Here is a 17,191-nt window from a genome sequence, read left to right on the forward strand (position 1 = left end):
ACAGCCCTCTATACTAAATATGCATTCAAAAGATGGTAGAGGTTTCAAAAACTTGGACTTATGGCTCTAAAATTTACAGAATAAAATTAATTGATGTACTTTCTGGTTCTTCACAGTAAAAAAAAAATTCCAAATTGCTCAGCTGTTTTCCCAACAGAACAACCAGCCTACAAGCTAATTCATTATTTTATGTTTTACTGATGATTGCTGCTTGGTTATGTTTCAGTGCTGAATAGTTTCTTATAATTGAGTGTAGTTTTTTTTTTGTTTGTTTTGTTTTGTTTTGTTTTTTACATTCTTCTACTGAGGTAAAATGAATGTGTGTGTTCCAAGGAGGAAACTAGTTGAGCAACTCTATTTGCTTTCTCAAACATTAGAGAGGCCCTGCCCTAACAGACACACACACACTTTAACAAGCCTCCATGTACAGTTATGCATGCACACACACACACGGACGGAGAAGACGCACAGTATTCGTTTCCAGCTGCAGAAGACAGAAGAGAGCAGATAAAGTAGCTTCAGAGAGGAGCGATGTCGGCTGGCAGACAGATGAGCAGGTAGACAGGTGTGTCTGATACCTCGATCATCATGTCCATCAGTGTGCATCTGAGGAGGATCTCCAACCTGCCAGGACGGTCTGACAGAAAGGTCGAGCTCAGCTTCAGAGGTTGGTAACACACGCTAACCTGTCTTTACAGAAATGGATAAAATGCCTCCTTTTACCACATTATAGTTCACTCAGTGACCAAAGGTACATGGGTTACTCTGAGTTTGGTGTATTTCTGTCTCAGCATGTGCTGCTGGTTTGTTCCTTAACACTACACTACACCACTACACAACATACAGTGATGTTTTAGACAACATTAAGTATCTAATTTTGTGACAGTTTGGCAGATGAGATTTTCAGATCACTGTGCAAAAAAATATACTTCATTGTAAGCACACTAGTATTATTAGCAAATGTCTTCTGGAGCTTCAAAGCAAAACAGCCTTGCAGTATTCGCAGTATGGGGATTTGTTTGAAAATGTAAAAGAGGAAAGGAAAAACACAAAATGTCTCCATACTGCTCGTACGGCGCAATCCAAGACTCTGGAATCCCTGAGATTTTAAAGTGATGTGAAAAAGCATTATTTACACCCCTTTTAACCAGAACCTTAATTGTGGTCACTAAACTAAAGTGTTAAAGTGCATCTGAAGTGGGTGTACAAGCTCGAGCACTCATACATGCTGTCTGAATAGCGTCTCCAAGCCAGTGTGGGATCTCAGGTCTTCCAGAGACCTGATGAGCTGTATGGAGCAATTTTATGTTTTTTTTTTTTTTTTTCTTTTTTAACTTTTTAAAATAAGTTCCCATCTGCTTAGGAGAATACTACAACACTGTTTTACTGTGAAGTTCCTGAAATATTTCATGGGCCAAGAAATTTTACCAGATTCACCCCCAGACTCATCGACGTGGGAGTGAGTAGACAATGACTGAATTTTCATTAGCTGAACTGTTCTGTAAATGATCAAAATTAAAAGTACTCCTCTCACATTGCTATATTACTATACGATTATGCATTACTACTATTGATACATTAATAAAATAAGAAAGTAATATTTTAATGTTGTAGCTCGTCAGTCTGGAAGTCATTTTGTGTCCTGTTAGGTAATGACCACACTGCCTCAGGTCATCATGTTTTGTTTAATCTGAAAAATAAATACAAATTCTAGCTGTAAAATAGACTTTAGTTGACTTGAACTGTAGAGTAACAAAACATAAAAAGTTCCTTAAAGTATCAACAGATAAACCTTAGAATATTCCACTAAAAGCAAGTTGGGAAGAGATCTATTGATGGCTAGTATAAACAGGGGGAATGACTACAGAAAGCACAAACTGATGCTCAGATTGGAACTCGGCCATTGTTTCGAGATAGACTTTTAAAAAATATGAACATGTCCTACAAGACTACAAGCATCTGGAGTTTTTTTCCCACAGGCTTGGTTAAAGAGGGCATACAAACACAAGTATTGTGAGAGGAAGCTGGAGTACCCGGAGAAAACTCCACATAGAAGGGCCCAGACCGGGATTCAAACCTGGAACCCTCTTGCTATGAGGCGACAGTGCTAACCACTGCACCACCATTGACTGTAAAAAGATGGACAACATGAGAGCTCCCAAAAGTGAAGCCAAACCATCTTGATCGCCCCATGACAAGATGCCAGTGCGTGTATCTGGGATATTATGGCCTCACTTTTGTACAGCGAAGGGAGACCCTTCATCCAGCTTCATATATGTCAGTGTAGGATACACTTAGCTCTGAATATCACATTGAGGTTGCATTAAAAAAAGTGTGTTACAAGTGTGCAGTGGTGGAAAGTAACTAAGGAGGAGAACAATATTATCCTTAAACTTTGTTACATTACACATACACTGTTACTATACACTATACACTGGTACTATACCAAATATTATATCAGTAAGACTTTGTGCGCATTAATGCATTAATAGTCATACTAGTCTAAATTTTAGTCAGAAATTAAAATGGATTAATTCTACTATGTGTTGGCATTTTTTTTTTTTTTACATGGCACACTTGGAAGCACATGAACACTTTGCTTATGGCTTGAATGAACGCTGTGACATTGTGTCTCTTTATGGACATCTGGGAGTCAACAAAGGTTATCTGTATTGAAATCCTCCTGTTTTAAAGCACGGTTTCTGTGGTTATTATCTGTCTATCTGTCTGTCTTTCTGTCTAGGTTTCACTCACAAAACCAGAGTCCTGCAGTGTGAGAACTTGGCTATCTTCAATGAGGTCAGTGCCCAGTGTGGACATACTCAGTCCAATCACAACCAAAATGCGGTGATGCTGTCATCATTATATTATAAATAGCAATATATAGCTATTATATATAGCTTGGTTTCAATCCCTCTAATGTCTACTAGACATCTTTCATCTTAGACATCTTGTGCTGTCATAGGACTGCATTGAAGTGAATGGGAGAAACCCTAACTTCAGTCCGTAAAAGAAATTAAATACAGTTTTTCACAGTTCAGCTAGAAGCAGCTGTGAGGATGACGAGCTGCCGAGATTTCATGTCACATGTCCTTTATTACAATTGTCGTGTGTGTGTGTGTTTCAGTAGGAAGTTGCAGTTGTTTGTCTCCTTCAGATTGAAACAATTTTAATGGAGCTGATAGGAAACTGTACCACTCCTACAGTGCACACATTCACTCACAACCACTCCTTCAACACACACTTACACACACCTACAGCTGACATGATTCTGTCTTCTTCTGTGGTGCCCATTGGTGAACTTGTAGGAAGTAAAAACAAAAAAGAAAAGAAAAAAGAAAGACATGAAATGTTTCAACATCTATTTGATGAACTGTTGTGATATTTGATATTTAGCACAGGCATTCATGATCGTCTGAAGATTAGTTTTAACAAATTTGTTTATCCCCTTACTTCTGCTCCGGTGCCAACCTGAAGTTAACGTGTGTGGTCAGAGTGAAATGTTAAAACAAGTATTGGAAGATTTTGTCATGAATTGTGGTACACACATTGATGGTCTTTACACACATTTATAAATTCTAATTTGTGCATTACTTTGGTGTGTGACTAAAGTTCTGAAAGAGTAATGACATTCCCATAGACAAGACAAGACAACTTTATTTGTATAGCCCATTTTTACAAGCAGTTTGTCTCAAAGGGCTTAACATAACATCAGCAACATCCTCTGCCCTTCGACCCTCACATCGACTAAGGAAAAACTCCCAGAAAAACCTTGAACAGGAAAAAATGGAAGAAACCTCAGGGTGAGCAACAGAGGAGGGATCCCTCACCCAGGACGGGCAGACGTGCAATGGATGTTGTATAGGCCTCATGCTAACAAACTAAGCTAATGTCGTGAACATCCATCCATCCATTTTCTATACCGCTTATCCGTCAGGGTCGCGGGGGAGCTGGAGCCTATCCCAGCTGACTACGGGCGAGAGGCGGGGTTCACCCTGGACTGGTCGCCAGTCAATCGCAGGGCTGACACACAAAGACAGACAACCACACACTCTCACACTCACACCTAGGGGCAATTTAGAGTAGCCAATTAACCTAATGTGCATGTTTTTGGTATTGTGGGAGGAAGTCGGAGTACCCGGAGAAAACCCACGCAGGCACAGGGAGAACATGCAAACTCCACATAGAAGGGCCCAGACCGGGATTCGAACCTGGAACCCTCTTGCTATGAGGTGACAGTACTAACCACTGCACCACCGTGCCGCCCTGTCGTGAACATAACACAAACATTATACCTGCTAATTGTCAACATGTTTGCATGTGTGAGCATGCTAGCATGCTGATATTAGCATTTAGCTAAAAAAAAGCCAAGGCAGTAGTTGGTAGCAGTAGCTAGCTTGGCTGCAGTCTTCTAGTCATCATCTAACCAGCATCCATTGCAAAAACAGCATCTTTAGGTCTCTGTCTGTGCTTTGCAGCGCACACTCACGTTATGCACCTAAAATGGAAGAAACTGGTCACTACCAGTATGAACGTATTGGTAGCTATCTAGCTGGTGTTATCTTTTCTTTTTGCAGGGATTTACGCATTTTAATGCCAGGATTCACCTTCCCAGCTGCAAAACACGTTCCCACAATGCTATTTTGCTGGGGCATCACCATATAAGATGATTGTGGCAACTTAGAGGTCCTCCTGAAACCATGCTATCTTGCGTGATTCTAAAAAGAAAGAAACAATTTGTTGATCTAAAACCTCCACCCACTTCACTACATCACCACCTGTTTGTTGACATGGGCACTATTGACAGGTTAGATAATGGTTACAGCAATCTCTGTATGATGTGAACACAGCAGGGAGTTTTGAGTACCTGTGCTATATTTCTTTGTGCAGCCACTGAGTCAGGCTGGTGTTTGTTCTTCAGGTGTGACCCAGTGGTTTTGTGTGTGTGTGTGTGTGTGTACCTAAACCTAGCACGTGCTGATTAATAGTTGTATAAAACAAATGTCCAGTGTCGAGGTTTGAGTTTTTGCTTGCCTGATGTTGATGTGAATGTATTTACTTTGACCTCAGATAAATTTCAAATGAAAGGAACTTTATAAGGGAGAATTCAAAGGTCAACAACCAGGAGAAAAAGATCAGATCAGATTATGTTATCTGTTATCACATGACTGAAATTCTGAACTAAAGACGTATTGACAACTGACACATCTCCTTTTGCCAAAGCAGGTTGTGAGACATGGCTGAAAGCTGACAAAAATCTTAACTTTATTTCAGATTTTTTTTTAAAGGAACGTAACCTGTGTGTGTGTGTGTGTGTGTGTGTGTGTGTGCGAGCAGCATTTCCGTTGGCCTCATTATGGTAAAGAGATCAGAGATGAGATTTTGTCCATCAGTGTTTACAACTGCAGTAAAATCTTTTCCAACAGGTACTACACACACGCACACATACACATCAGATACACACAAAAACATTGCTTTTGTAGTAATCATACTAAAAATGTATGTATGTGTGTGTGTGTGTGCCTGGATGGGTGTGTAGATTGCTCGGTAAACTTGTTGTCAGTCTACAGCATGTTGTTACCACAGGAAAGCTGTTGCTGCGGGAACCCCTCACTGATGCCCACTACAGCCTGACTGATGTAAGGACACACACACACACACACACACACACACACACACATTCACACACACACAGTTGTATAAGATATTACTGATGTTTGTTTATATCATGTTCTCGCAGATTTATGTAGAGTTGGATATTCGATATCATCCAGTCGAGGGAACAGCAGGAAGTTGGGAGGGACTTGACTTCCTGAAAATCGAAGAAAAAGATGAGTAAGATCATGTCCACACTAAAACACTTAACCTAAACTGTTAAAACAACAGTCTCTGGCTGTTGTGTGAATGAAAAAAACAGAAGTTCTTCCTTGTCTTTTCCAAAGTCTCTCTGTTGTGTTAGGCCAGTCTTAGTCTAATACAAATTAGGCAGTTTTGAAAAAATATTTAAGCCTAAAATGTTAGCCTATCTACATATCTGTGGAGATTCTCAGTCATCCAGGTCATATTCACTCAAAGAGTTAAAGCAAGGCGTCTGAACTTGTGATTTCAAGCCAAATCTTCCCAAGTCCAGACGCCTTGCTTTAACTCTTTGAGTTAGCCAATCTATCACCAGGCTAATTCCTAAGAGCCATGTTTCATTGTGACGATCAGCGACACGTCTTCACACCCACAGCGTCTCGGCTCTGCTATAGCTCTGTAGTGCGGTGAGATATACTGGAAATGTTTCGCATCATTAAGCTCTTCGTTGAACTTGTTACTGCTGAAATCTTGCAGAAGGCAGGGGGAGTGAAGGGAACAGTTGCTTAATCAGTTGTGTTATTCTTTCCTTCAGTGTCACATTGTTTGTCTTCCTTCCTCCATCCTCAGATCAGCTCTGGTCATCAGGAATGAGGGATTTAATGACCCTGAAAGGTGAGAAGTTACATGACTCAGGCATTCACGCTGACATTCATACTGCGCAATACCACACTGATGCTGGTGTTTTCTGAAAAGATAATGTCAGACATGTTCTGTTAAACTGGACTCTAGTCTGAATGCCCAAACATGATCCTCATCCATGTGGGACCAGTGTAGGAATGATCTTACTCGGATGTCCTCAAGTTGCAATCTTAGATTTTGGTACACATTCCCTGTGACAAAATTGAAGGTTTGCTTATTAGGTGGAACTTTCAACAGCATTAGGGTTTGGTTCCCCTCTCATATAAAACCACGTGTAACTAAAGTTCTGTGCTTTGGTCATGTGATTACTCTTGAGCATGTTTATTTGCTGAAGAAGGTCATGAGCTAAAAGAGAAGCAAATACCTCTGTGCACTGACCTTTAATGCAGTCTGTGGAGGTGCAGACACTGTGGGGGTGATGGTAGGAATGTGGCACCCATCAATGGTGCCAGCACACCATGGCAGCACATTTGGTGAAAGAAGTTACAGATTACCTTCCAGCAGTTTTTAAACTAGACCCTGCTATCATATGAAAACAAAGACCACAGGGGAAATACCCACTACTCTCTCTCTCCTCTGTCAGTCAGCAGACTGTGGATCTCCCAGGTCAGCTGGAGAGAGAGGCTCGGCGTCTGGGGCGGAGCCTGGTCTACAGTGGAGATGAAAATGAAGACAGCGATTATGATGATTATGATGATGACCTAATGGACCTGGAGGCTTCCAACATAATCGTTACTCCTTTGCTGAGGTCTGGTTACCTCACTGTCCGTCTTTTTACCTGACTTCTCTCAACTCATCTGGGTGATGTGCTAATCTGATGTCAACACTGCGCATATGTGTGTGTTTGTGTGTGTGTGTATAGTCGTTGCAGGCCGATGTCCTTAGGTGTTGCTGTGGCAGCACCCAGAGTCCAGAGCTTCCAGGTGAGTTCATTCATCCATCTGCACCTGCAAACAGATATTCTTCCTTTCACCTGTAGTGCTGTTTGCCCATCTAGATGAATTAGTGCTCAAAGAGTCAAAAATACACTTAAATTAAGGTTAAATATACCTAAGCTCCACAGGAACCTGGATGCAATAGTACTGCTCAGCTTGGCTTAAAATTTTGCCCAGTATTCTGGCAGGAGTAAAAAGGTTGGACTACTGTTCCAGTGCTATGACAGAATCTGCACAGGTTCTGTTGAATCTGAGTCTTTTTGATAGGGGTTTTGGGGAATGCTTTTTGTCACTGATAGTCTTATGTTGTATGTATACAAGTACAAATGTTGTGTGTGTATGTGTGTACGCATCACAGGTGAATGTGAACATCCTGGAGGCTCAAAAGCTGGTTGGAGTGAACATCAACCCTGCAGTGTTTGTTAGTGTGGGAAATCAGAAAAAACACACAATGACACAGAAATCCACAAACTGCCCCTACTACAATGAGGTACAACACAGAGGAGCACCGTAGAACACAGAACTGTGCAGTACAGTAAAATACAATAAAGATAAATAAGGATGTATTTGATAATGAAGATGTATGTCTTGTCTTCTTTTAGAACTTCCAGTTTGAGTTCCAGGAGGACCCACAGATCGTCCTTGATAAAGTCATAGAGATAAAGGTCAGTTCCACTGATCCACTGTATTTGTTTTTCCACTCCTGTTTCTGCTGCTGTTACCACAGTGAGAGACCTGGGTGTGGCCAAAGTGAATACATGCAATGCCACATCCTTTCAGGTGTTCCACAGGCGGACTCTGGCCTTCCTAATGACTCACATTGGATCCTTTAAGATTGACATCTCCACCGTGTACAAACAGCCAGGTACCAGTATTGCTCACATTGCAGCACTCTGATCAAAATACTGTAGTACTCAGTGAGATCTGACCCCTCTGCATCTCCAGAGCATCGTTTCTACCAGAAATGGGCTCCTCTCACAGACCCGACAGACACCAGGTCGGGGGTCAAGGGTTACGTCAAGGCCAGTCTCAGTGTGTTGATGAAGGGAGATTCTATGGACATGCCCAGTCTGCCACCAATCTCCTCATCTGGGAGCAGTGAGGATATAGAAAAGTGAGTATGAATGTGTTGTTATATGAGTAATCATTACTATAATCACATAAAATGTTGGGGTACACAGCACTTAACAAAGGACAAAAATCAGAAACAATGATGGTAGTCATGGTAGTTTGGTGTGGCCCACCAACCCTCCATCCTGTACATTTAATTGTGTTATATTGAGATTAAATCTGAACTGGGTTCTGGTGTTGTGTTTTCTCGTAGGAACCTGTTGCTGCCACGTGGTATGGCTTCTGAGCGACCGTGGTCTCGGTTCCGTGTCCGGATCTATAGGGCAGAGGACCTGCCCACCATGGATGCTGGGCTAATGGCCAAGATGTCAAAGGTCACAGACCGGACAGTCTTCATTGATCCCTTCGTACAGGTCACCTTTGCTGGGCAACAGGTACTCAGACATGATATTAATGTTTTTGTTATATTTTCTCCTTCAGGCTGTAGCAAGCTGTACCAAGAACCTTCTGAGAAGCTCACATACTTGGACTGTTTGATTGTTTAAGAACTTTTGGGGCAGAGTTTGCAGGGCTGGATATCATTGATTGGTGCCAAATGGTACTTTTCATTACTAGTATCACTAGTTCTACAGTTCCTGGAACTTTTTGGTTGGAAATTGCTTATCGTCTTATTGATGCTACAACTAGAAGTTGCCAGATCTGAAAATTTCCAATTGTATTGTGTGTTTGTGTATGACTATGTAGGGGGAGACATCAGTTGTGAGTGCTAACAGCTGTCCAGTTTGGAACGAGGAGATCTCCTTCATCGAGCAGTTTCCACCTCTAGCTCAGCGAATCAGAGTCCAGATTCTTGATGATGCCAAGATGGGAGACATTGCTCTGGCAACTCACTTCCTGGACCTTCAACAGATTTCTGATCCCACCAGGAATGGTAAGACATGCTGTTTACACATGCTCAGTAATGCAGTTGTAGTCTGAATGTCAAGGAAAATGGTAGGTAGATAGATTCAGATCATAAATGCACATGTTAATGGAGGCATGGATGTATGTGTGTGTGTGTGTGTGTGTGTGTGTCTATGCATGGTTGAGGGGAGTGTTGAGCTCACACCTATATTGTCTCAGCCATAACAATGAAGGTCAACATACACGGTATCTTTAATACCAGAAAACCACATAACATTGTTAGTTTCATTTAGAAGCTTGCTTGCAGATGAACCAGCTCTTGATATGATATAAGCTTATGTTAGTGACAGGTCTTTATTTTTGAAATTGGTGCCATTGAAATGATGTGTGTACTTTGTTTAGGTTATGTTGAATTTACCTTTTGAGCTTTAAATAGATAAGCATTTACTTATTTGTGCCATTGTTTGAATACCAGCTTTTACTTGAGAATTTAAAGTAACAGGGAAATGTCTGTCTGCAGGGTTTAACCCCACCTTTGGTCCAAACTGGGTTAACCTGTATGGTTCCCCTCAGAACTCCACCCTTGGAGACGTCCACCAGGTAATAAGATTTTTTCAATATATGTCAGAGCCACTCTTTATGTTAAACAGCTAAACAGCTGGTGACTGTAGTCTTATATCTACCATACAGAGCTAATCTCATCTCACCCTTGACAAGCTAGTTATTTTCACAAAATTAAAATAATTTCTTTATTGTCCAGACCTTTTGTGGAGTCAATGCCAGTAGTAGCTGGCTGAGCCATAAATTCAAAGTTTGTGCTCTGGCAGGTTACATTGCGCTCCATAGCATTGGTTGTAACTCTGCCCTGTTGTGCCCTCATTAATCCACCTTTACATTTCCTTAGGATTAGAACAGATGAAACAAAATGGATTCAGACTGAACTGGGTTTACTCTATCTCTCCTCCAGGCTTTGAATGAGGGCCTGGGTGAGGGAATCTTCTACCGTGGTCGAATCCTCCTTGCTCTCTCTGTTGAGGTTTACTCCTCCCCCTCTGCCGTCACCACAGATACAGCCTCAGTTGCCATGGGAAAGGTACCTCCTGCTTCTTGTTTCTCATAACAGTTGAGTTATATGAGCAATGAAACGTTATTTAGTATGTCTTTTTATAAGTCACTTTATTCAGCAAGTTTAATCTCCTTCAGAATGTTGCTACTTCTGAAACCACAATATCTAATAAACTCTTATGTGACCTTTATGATATTCATCGAATCTCACATCATCGCTCAGTCTCATAGGACCTCACTGACTCTTATGTGTCTCCTTATGTTGTGTCCTGGAAGGTGAAAGGAGCATTGGGGAAGTTGGGACTGAGGAAGAAGAGAAGCAGCAAGAAGAAAGAAAAGAAAGAGGGTCAGTAGGCTGAGATAAAACAGAGGAAATGAGAAACTCAACTTTGAAGTATAGTTTTCTTTGAGAATAACGGTGAAAAAGAACAGCGAGTAAATGTAATGTTTTAGTACAAAGACATCTCTGGAGGCAAAGTACACTCCACATTCCAACATTTAGTGAAATACCTGTGTCTCTACCTCTCTGTCTTCTCTGTCCAGGACAGGAAGGGGAGACAGTTCAGGATGCGTTTAGCTTCTTAGCACACGGATCAGAGCGGGGAAAACCGATAGTCTAGCATCCATCTAAAGAAAGAAAATCCAAGCTCCAACAACCCCAAAGCTGTCTCATTTACTGACTCAGGGTAAAATAGCAAAAAAGAGGATTTCCCAATAAGTCTTATTCCAGCTGTAGTCTAAAAGTCTGATATTCATTCATCAGTGTTGATCATATTCTTATGCCTTAGACTCACATGGGGTGGGTCATGGGTCTTTTTGGGGACTTCTCAGTTTTCCCTGTATTTATAGTACATTCAATGGTTTGTTTACTTACTGTTTCCATAGTATCTCGGGCTACCAGCAGATTGGTTGAAGAGTCAGGAGAGGCAGGAGTCGAGGTACCAGAGGCTGTTACGGTGGAGGTTGAGGAGACCCACCCACTACCTGAGGTCTGTTCCATCACCACCAACACCATTATCATAATTATTAATGAGCCATTTTATGCAAATTGTGTCTCGATTGTGTATGTGATATAGAATATTCCAGTATAAATAAGTTAATTTTCACAATTTCTACTTTAATATTGAGACTCAGTGAGCAGTCTTCATTGCCTGGGTTCAAGGAGTTAAAGCAAGTCCAGACGCCTTGCTTTAACTGTGAATATGACCTGGATGACTGTTGTGACTGGATGATGCTGTTTGGTTTCTTTTGCTTTTTTTCTCAAGGATTTTTCTTTCAAGGATACCCTTTGTGTATCCTCTGCAAGAAAACAGTTGCCACAACCCTATATGCACAATGTTTTTTCTCCTTCTTCTTCTTTTCATTGGTTTATTGCAACCGGGTGAAACATTATTGCCGACTCTCTTCTCAGAACATGATGTTTTGCCAGTCTTTTTAAAAATGGTGAATGGAGCGAAAGGACAACATCGCAAGCAGCCCAATATGCATTAAAAGCGGGACCTTTGCAATGATGCACACTTGCTTGTCTGTTCCAAAGTATGTGTTCTCCACAGGCTATTACTGGGAACCTGGCTTGGAAGGATCCGTCCTAAAGAGGAAGCATCCTTGGTTTTAGATGAGAAGGTGTTCCATGTAGAAAATTGTCCTGCAGCTCTAAGATTTTTCTTCTTATTTTTTGTCATCAGGGTTTCCTGGGAGAGAGGGAGGAGTTTCTGTTGTTCGCATCTCTGTTTGAAGTCACGATGATGGACCCGTCTATAGGAACCAGACCGGTGACCTTTGAACTCTCCATAGGTGAGTAACTGTTGACTTACATACACTGTAAATGGTGTTACTACTGACAACTGTGAGCAATTATTTTTGATTGATTAAACTGCGGATCACTTTCTTGTGTATATCAAAAATATCAAATGATCATATCATATCAAAAATAAGTGAAAATATAAACACTTAAGATGAAGGAAAGTGCAAACACTCCCAACCTGGCAGCAGTAGATTGAGTAATTGCTTAATAGGCTGCTTCAACTCTATTCTGTAAGGTTAAATAAATGTTTTACTACTTTCAAATGTTTACTAATCTGTAAATTAAAATAAAGAAAGTGAAATCATTATATTTGCAAATCATCACCATCATTTATAACCACGCATAGCACAACCTCACTGATATGTTCAGTTTGAAGAAACTGCTGGAACTTTCATGTCAGCACCCGCCAAATAAGTCACCTTTTCTTTATCAACATCAAATTAGTCTGAAGAAGAAAAGATGATGATCATTCTTTTTTTATTTTTATACTTTATTAATCCCAAACTAGGAAATTATTTCTCTCTTCTTAACCCATCACTGATTGAAACACACACACACACATGCAACATGCAGTGGAGCACACAGGAGCAGTGGGCTGCCATTTCAGATGCCCAGGGAGCAGATTTGGGGGGGCGGTAAGTGGTTTACTCAAGGGGGGGCTTAATAATCACTCCACCACACCCAAATTTTTTCCTGCCAGTCCAGGGTGGAATCAAACCGGCAACCCTCTGGTCACAAGCCACTTCTCAAGCCTCTAGGCCACAGCTGCTCTCAAGATTCTTGTTGTGAATCGTGACTGTATTAATGCTGAGCCAGCTAGTATTAATGCAATTTTGTGTAATATTTTTGCAGCAGCTGCAATACATTTTTGATGTTTGAATTTTACTTCCAACATCAAACCCCTGAGCTCCACCAGCTGTTGTGTTTCTGGCAGGGAATTATGGGAAGGCAGTTGAGATTGGGAGATCCAAGAAGAGCCAGAGCAGGGATGAACTGAAGCGGAGCAGAGAGGAGCTGCGGAGGAGCAGGGAAGATCTAAATGAGGAGGTGCAGGGTCTGCTGGAGTCAGAGGAGGAGCTGGACAGAGAGGAGGTGCTGAATCTCGAACCTGAGAACAGATCTGTGTCTGATGCCATGAGACCCCAGCCCACCGAGTATGATAGGTAAATAAGCACTGCATCCACACAGGCAACTACTACACAATCCCTTCATCCATTTCCTGCTACCTCACTAGCTGTCAGCCATGGTGGCAGATGGCCAAATACAACAGTCTAGACCGCTACCTCTGAGTGGTCCCAAATGTTTCCCAGGTCAAATGGGATATATGGGATATATCTCTTCATATTCTGGGACTGCCCTAGACCTCGACATGGTCAGATTTCCTCCAGATTTTCCAACTCTTCCTTTTCTACAATAGGCATGTCAGGATTAGGTGCTAATCTAAATGTTCCTTCAGTTGCCCAACAATATTACCAGTCAAGTTCTGCACCACTGCACCCACACACAGCTCTGCTTAGCAAACTATAAAACCTGCAGCCCTTCTTACACCCTGATACCTGCCTACCCTTCTCACCTACACTATTTTGTTTGCTATTGCTGTCTGAGCTGCTGCCTCCACAATGGAAGATTTGAACATGACTCACTCAGTTTCCAGTAGAAGACCTCACATACAGGGACCTCCCCTTCCATCTAATCTAGACACTTTATCCTGAAGATCCTGATTTGTAAATGTACTATTAGTCTAGCCTCTCACCTGCCACCAGTTGTCTTTAGAGACCCAACCAGGAAATATCACTTCATCAACACTGCTCCCATGGCCACAAGGACACTCAAACCCTTCCATTCCTGTTTTTTAACAAATAGATTGGGTCTTGCACTCATCCAACTGTGCCAGTTCAGTCCATATGCCAAAATACCCACACTGATTTTGGTTACTCCCCATGGTTGGGCTTTTCATGGTAGCTCACTGCATTCGGTGTGACTTTTGGATGAAAGAGCTGTATAAATGCTGTCCATTTACTGTATACCATGGTAAGGTTGCGATTCTTGGTGGAGTGTACCTGTTGGTTTCTGTCTCTCAGGTCATTTCAGTGTATTCCTCTCCAGCCACCCTCTGTGAAACAGAAGCCATGTCTGTATATCTGGAGTCAGTTTGAAGATCACAGCTTTCGTCTCTATCAAGCTAACTGGCTCAACAAGATGGCTGATCGGCTGGTGAGAGTCAAGTGATTTTTTCATGATATGTATCATGCAGTGCCTTCAAACTGTGGTCACATTTCATCCTCTTCTCTGCTCTGGGCTACTCTTGAAGGAGCTTGGTCTTGATGAGGTGGAACGCCTCTTGAGGAGGCCAAGAAGTAATGCAAAGGAGCGTTTGGTGGAGGTACTGCTGGAGCTGGTGGCCTCCTGCAAGTAAGTCCTCACCCTATGAATATTTGCATAGAATAGCTTTAGGTTGCTGTAATTTGACCTCACATCTGTCCATCTGTTGGTCTCTCTGCAGACAATTTAGCGTTTTCTCAGACAGGAGGTCTCAGTCTCGTCCCAACAACTTGGACAGATGCAGGAGGGAGTTTATCAAGAAAAATTTGGTGAGTGTGTTCTCACTTGTCTCTTTTTCTACCTGCCCCCTTCTCTATGTGCCTGCCTCTTTGTCTGTCTCTCTGTCGGCCTGTCTGGTTTAATGTCTGACTGTCTCCAGGTCTTGCTGGCCAGACAAGCAGTGCGAGCCAGGCGGAGGACCACCAGGCGTACCGCCAAACAGCGTTTGATGGACAGCAAAAAACTCCTGAAAACACTTCGCCAACTGGCTAAAGAGGTCAGACGTCTACAAATATGTCAAAGGTTGCAATATATTTAGTGTCTAAGGTCTGACATCCTTCTCCCCACCTCGCTCACTCCAGCCCCAGACTACCATCCCAGATGTGTTTATATGGTTACTAAGTGGAAGCAAGCGATTGGCTTATGTCAGGATTCCCGCCTACTCGATCTTCTTCTCACTGGTGGAGGAGCAGAAGGGGCGGGACAGTGGCAGAGTCACCACCCTCTACATGAAGGTAACCATTGTAACACTGACTGATTGTCATCATCACTAATGGAGCTCATTGTGTCTCTAAAATCATCCATGATTCTCACTTTTCTGTCTCTAAAGTCAGCAGCGATGCTCATCTCTCTTTTCCTAAAATCTGAAATAATTCTTTTTTAAAATTGAATTTTTGTTCCTGATGGCATTTCCTGTTCTAACTCTAAAATCATTGGTGACATGAGTGATGTATCCTGTTCTGTCTCTAAAATCACCAATCACTCTCATTAACTATTCTCTTTAAAATCATGGCTGATATTCTGTCTGTCTTTCCAGTCTCCGGGAGGTTCAACGAGTGAGATATTTGCGAAGCTGGAGGTCTACCTGTGGCTTGGTCTGGCCAAGTACAGTAAAGAGGCCATCACCTCCTTGCCGGATGAGTTTCTGCCAGTTTATGAAGAGGAGGAGGAAGATCAGAGAAGGCTGGTCTCTTCAGGGAAGATGAAGCTTCCCCTCAGTCTGTCCTGCCAGGGTGAGTCAGTGGACCTTGTCCAGCACGGGGAGTAGATACTGCACAGGATAACTGCCCAAGACTTTTTAGCCATTTGATCTGTCAACCATTACACTTTACCTGGACAACAAACTGTCTGCTCTGATCGGGTGAAGGTAGACTCTCTGTCTCTCTCTCTCTGCAGACAGCAGGTACTTCCAGCTACGATGTCATCTGTACCAGGGACGTGGTCTGATGGCTGCTGAAGATAATGGCCTGTCAGATCCCTTCGCCAAGATCCTCTTCTCTACACAGTGCCAGGTCACCAGGGTAGGTACAGCTCTCCTACTGGGTGAAAGACTTATAATTGTTCATTCATTGAGCAGTCAAAATTCTGATAATTCAAATGCATCAGTTTGCTCTATGAAATCAACAGAACAAATCATTCCTTCAGTGTTTTCTTGCTGACAAAAAACATAAGTCAATTAATAAGTCTTCCTGGTTTGGTAGCATATCACAACACCAGTAATCATCTTTTTTATAATCATAGTGTTTAATCAGCTTTTTGCTGAGCAGTACAAACCATGATCAATAAACTGACAATATCTAACTTCATATGTAAAACCCGTGCCCCTTTAACACACACACACACTCCTTTATACATGTTTTGTTTGTTTGTTTATGTGTGTGCGATGTGTGTGTGTGTGTGTGTGTTTAGGTGTTGCCTGACACTCTCTCTCCAGCCTGGTGTGAGAGTTTGTTGTTTGACAGAGTTCTATTGGAGGGAACGACAGAGGACCTCCAACGAGATCCACCCCTCCTCATCATCAACATCTACAACTACGACAACATGGTAACAGTGATATTCTTCTTATCTTATACATTCTGCTTCTGTTCATTCATTCATTCATTCACTAAGTGAAGTGATGTCATAACAGTGTGTGTGTGTGTGCGTGTGTGTGTGTGTGCGTGCAGGGCAGTCCGAAGCCTCTTGGTAGGGCCTTTGCCGAGCCAGAGTTTAAAACTGTGGAGCAGTTGTATCAGAAGCCCCGCCTCCGTTTCTATGATGTCAGCATGGGGAGGGCCCCTGCTGGCGAGCTGTTGGCTGCCTTTGAGCTTATTGAGCTGGACTACTCTGGGTTTGGAGAGGTGAAACCTGTCAATCAATCATCATTCAGTGTATTTATTACAACTTGGGTCTAATGTTAGTAGTTTTGTCCATCATTTCCATCAGTAATAATAAAGTCTGACAGGTCCTGTCCTGAAGGGGTTGCCCTTACTGGGTGACATGGAAATGACTGAACCTGTTCTGGGCTCTCTCCTCTCTCCTTTACACAAGGACTTCTGGTGCTGTCATTTACCCACAGAGCTTCTCCTACCACACACAGCTGTTCTTCTCTTTT

General features: G+C 42.2%; 1 protein-coding gene across 1 annotated transcript in view; it reads left to right on the top strand.

Annotated features, from left to right (window-relative positions):
• Positions 1-338: 338 nt before the first annotated feature.
• The window catches only part of fer1l4 (fer-1 like family member 4), a 29,862-nt gene continuing 13,009 nt past the window's right edge, over positions 339-17,191 (top strand). Inside the window, exons 1-29 of the mRNA XM_046381012.1 lie at positions 339-667; positions 2,744-2,799; positions 5,338-5,426; positions 5,540-5,639; positions 5,741-5,835; positions 6,427-6,471; positions 7,082-7,246; positions 7,361-7,421; positions 7,792-7,923; positions 8,036-8,098; positions 8,214-8,298; positions 8,379-8,547; positions 8,758-8,938; positions 9,249-9,435; positions 9,928-10,007; positions 10,375-10,500; positions 10,749-10,818; positions 11,358-11,461; positions 12,158-12,266; positions 13,211-13,439; positions 14,358-14,490; positions 14,588-14,688; positions 14,780-14,867; positions 14,978-15,094; positions 15,180-15,332; positions 15,635-15,830; positions 15,994-16,118; positions 16,507-16,641; positions 16,764-16,937. Of these exons, the coding sequence (XP_046236968.1) occupies positions 589-667; positions 2,744-2,799; positions 5,338-5,426; positions 5,540-5,639; positions 5,741-5,835; positions 6,427-6,471; positions 7,082-7,246; positions 7,361-7,421; positions 7,792-7,923; positions 8,036-8,098; positions 8,214-8,298; positions 8,379-8,547; positions 8,758-8,938; positions 9,249-9,435; positions 9,928-10,007; positions 10,375-10,500; positions 10,749-10,818; positions 11,358-11,461; positions 12,158-12,266; positions 13,211-13,439; positions 14,358-14,490; positions 14,588-14,688; positions 14,780-14,867; positions 14,978-15,094; positions 15,180-15,332; positions 15,635-15,830; positions 15,994-16,118; positions 16,507-16,641; positions 16,764-16,937 (3,447 nt within the window). The 5' untranslated portion in view covers positions 339-588. The remainder of the gene's footprint in view (positions 668-2,743; positions 2,800-5,337; positions 5,427-5,539; positions 5,640-5,740; positions 5,836-6,426; positions 6,472-7,081; positions 7,247-7,360; positions 7,422-7,791; positions 7,924-8,035; positions 8,099-8,213; positions 8,299-8,378; positions 8,548-8,757; positions 8,939-9,248; positions 9,436-9,927; positions 10,008-10,374; positions 10,501-10,748; positions 10,819-11,357; positions 11,462-12,157; positions 12,267-13,210; positions 13,440-14,357; positions 14,491-14,587; positions 14,689-14,779; positions 14,868-14,977; positions 15,095-15,179; positions 15,333-15,634; positions 15,831-15,993; positions 16,119-16,506; positions 16,642-16,763; positions 16,938-17,191) is intronic.

The sequence above is a fragment of the Scatophagus argus genome, chromosome 3 (genome assembly GCF_020382885.2).
Source record: "Scatophagus argus isolate fScaArg1 chromosome 3, fScaArg1.pri, whole genome shotgun sequence".
In the NCBI taxonomy this organism is placed as follows: domain Eukaryota; kingdom Metazoa; phylum Chordata; class Actinopteri; family Scatophagidae; genus Scatophagus; species Scatophagus argus.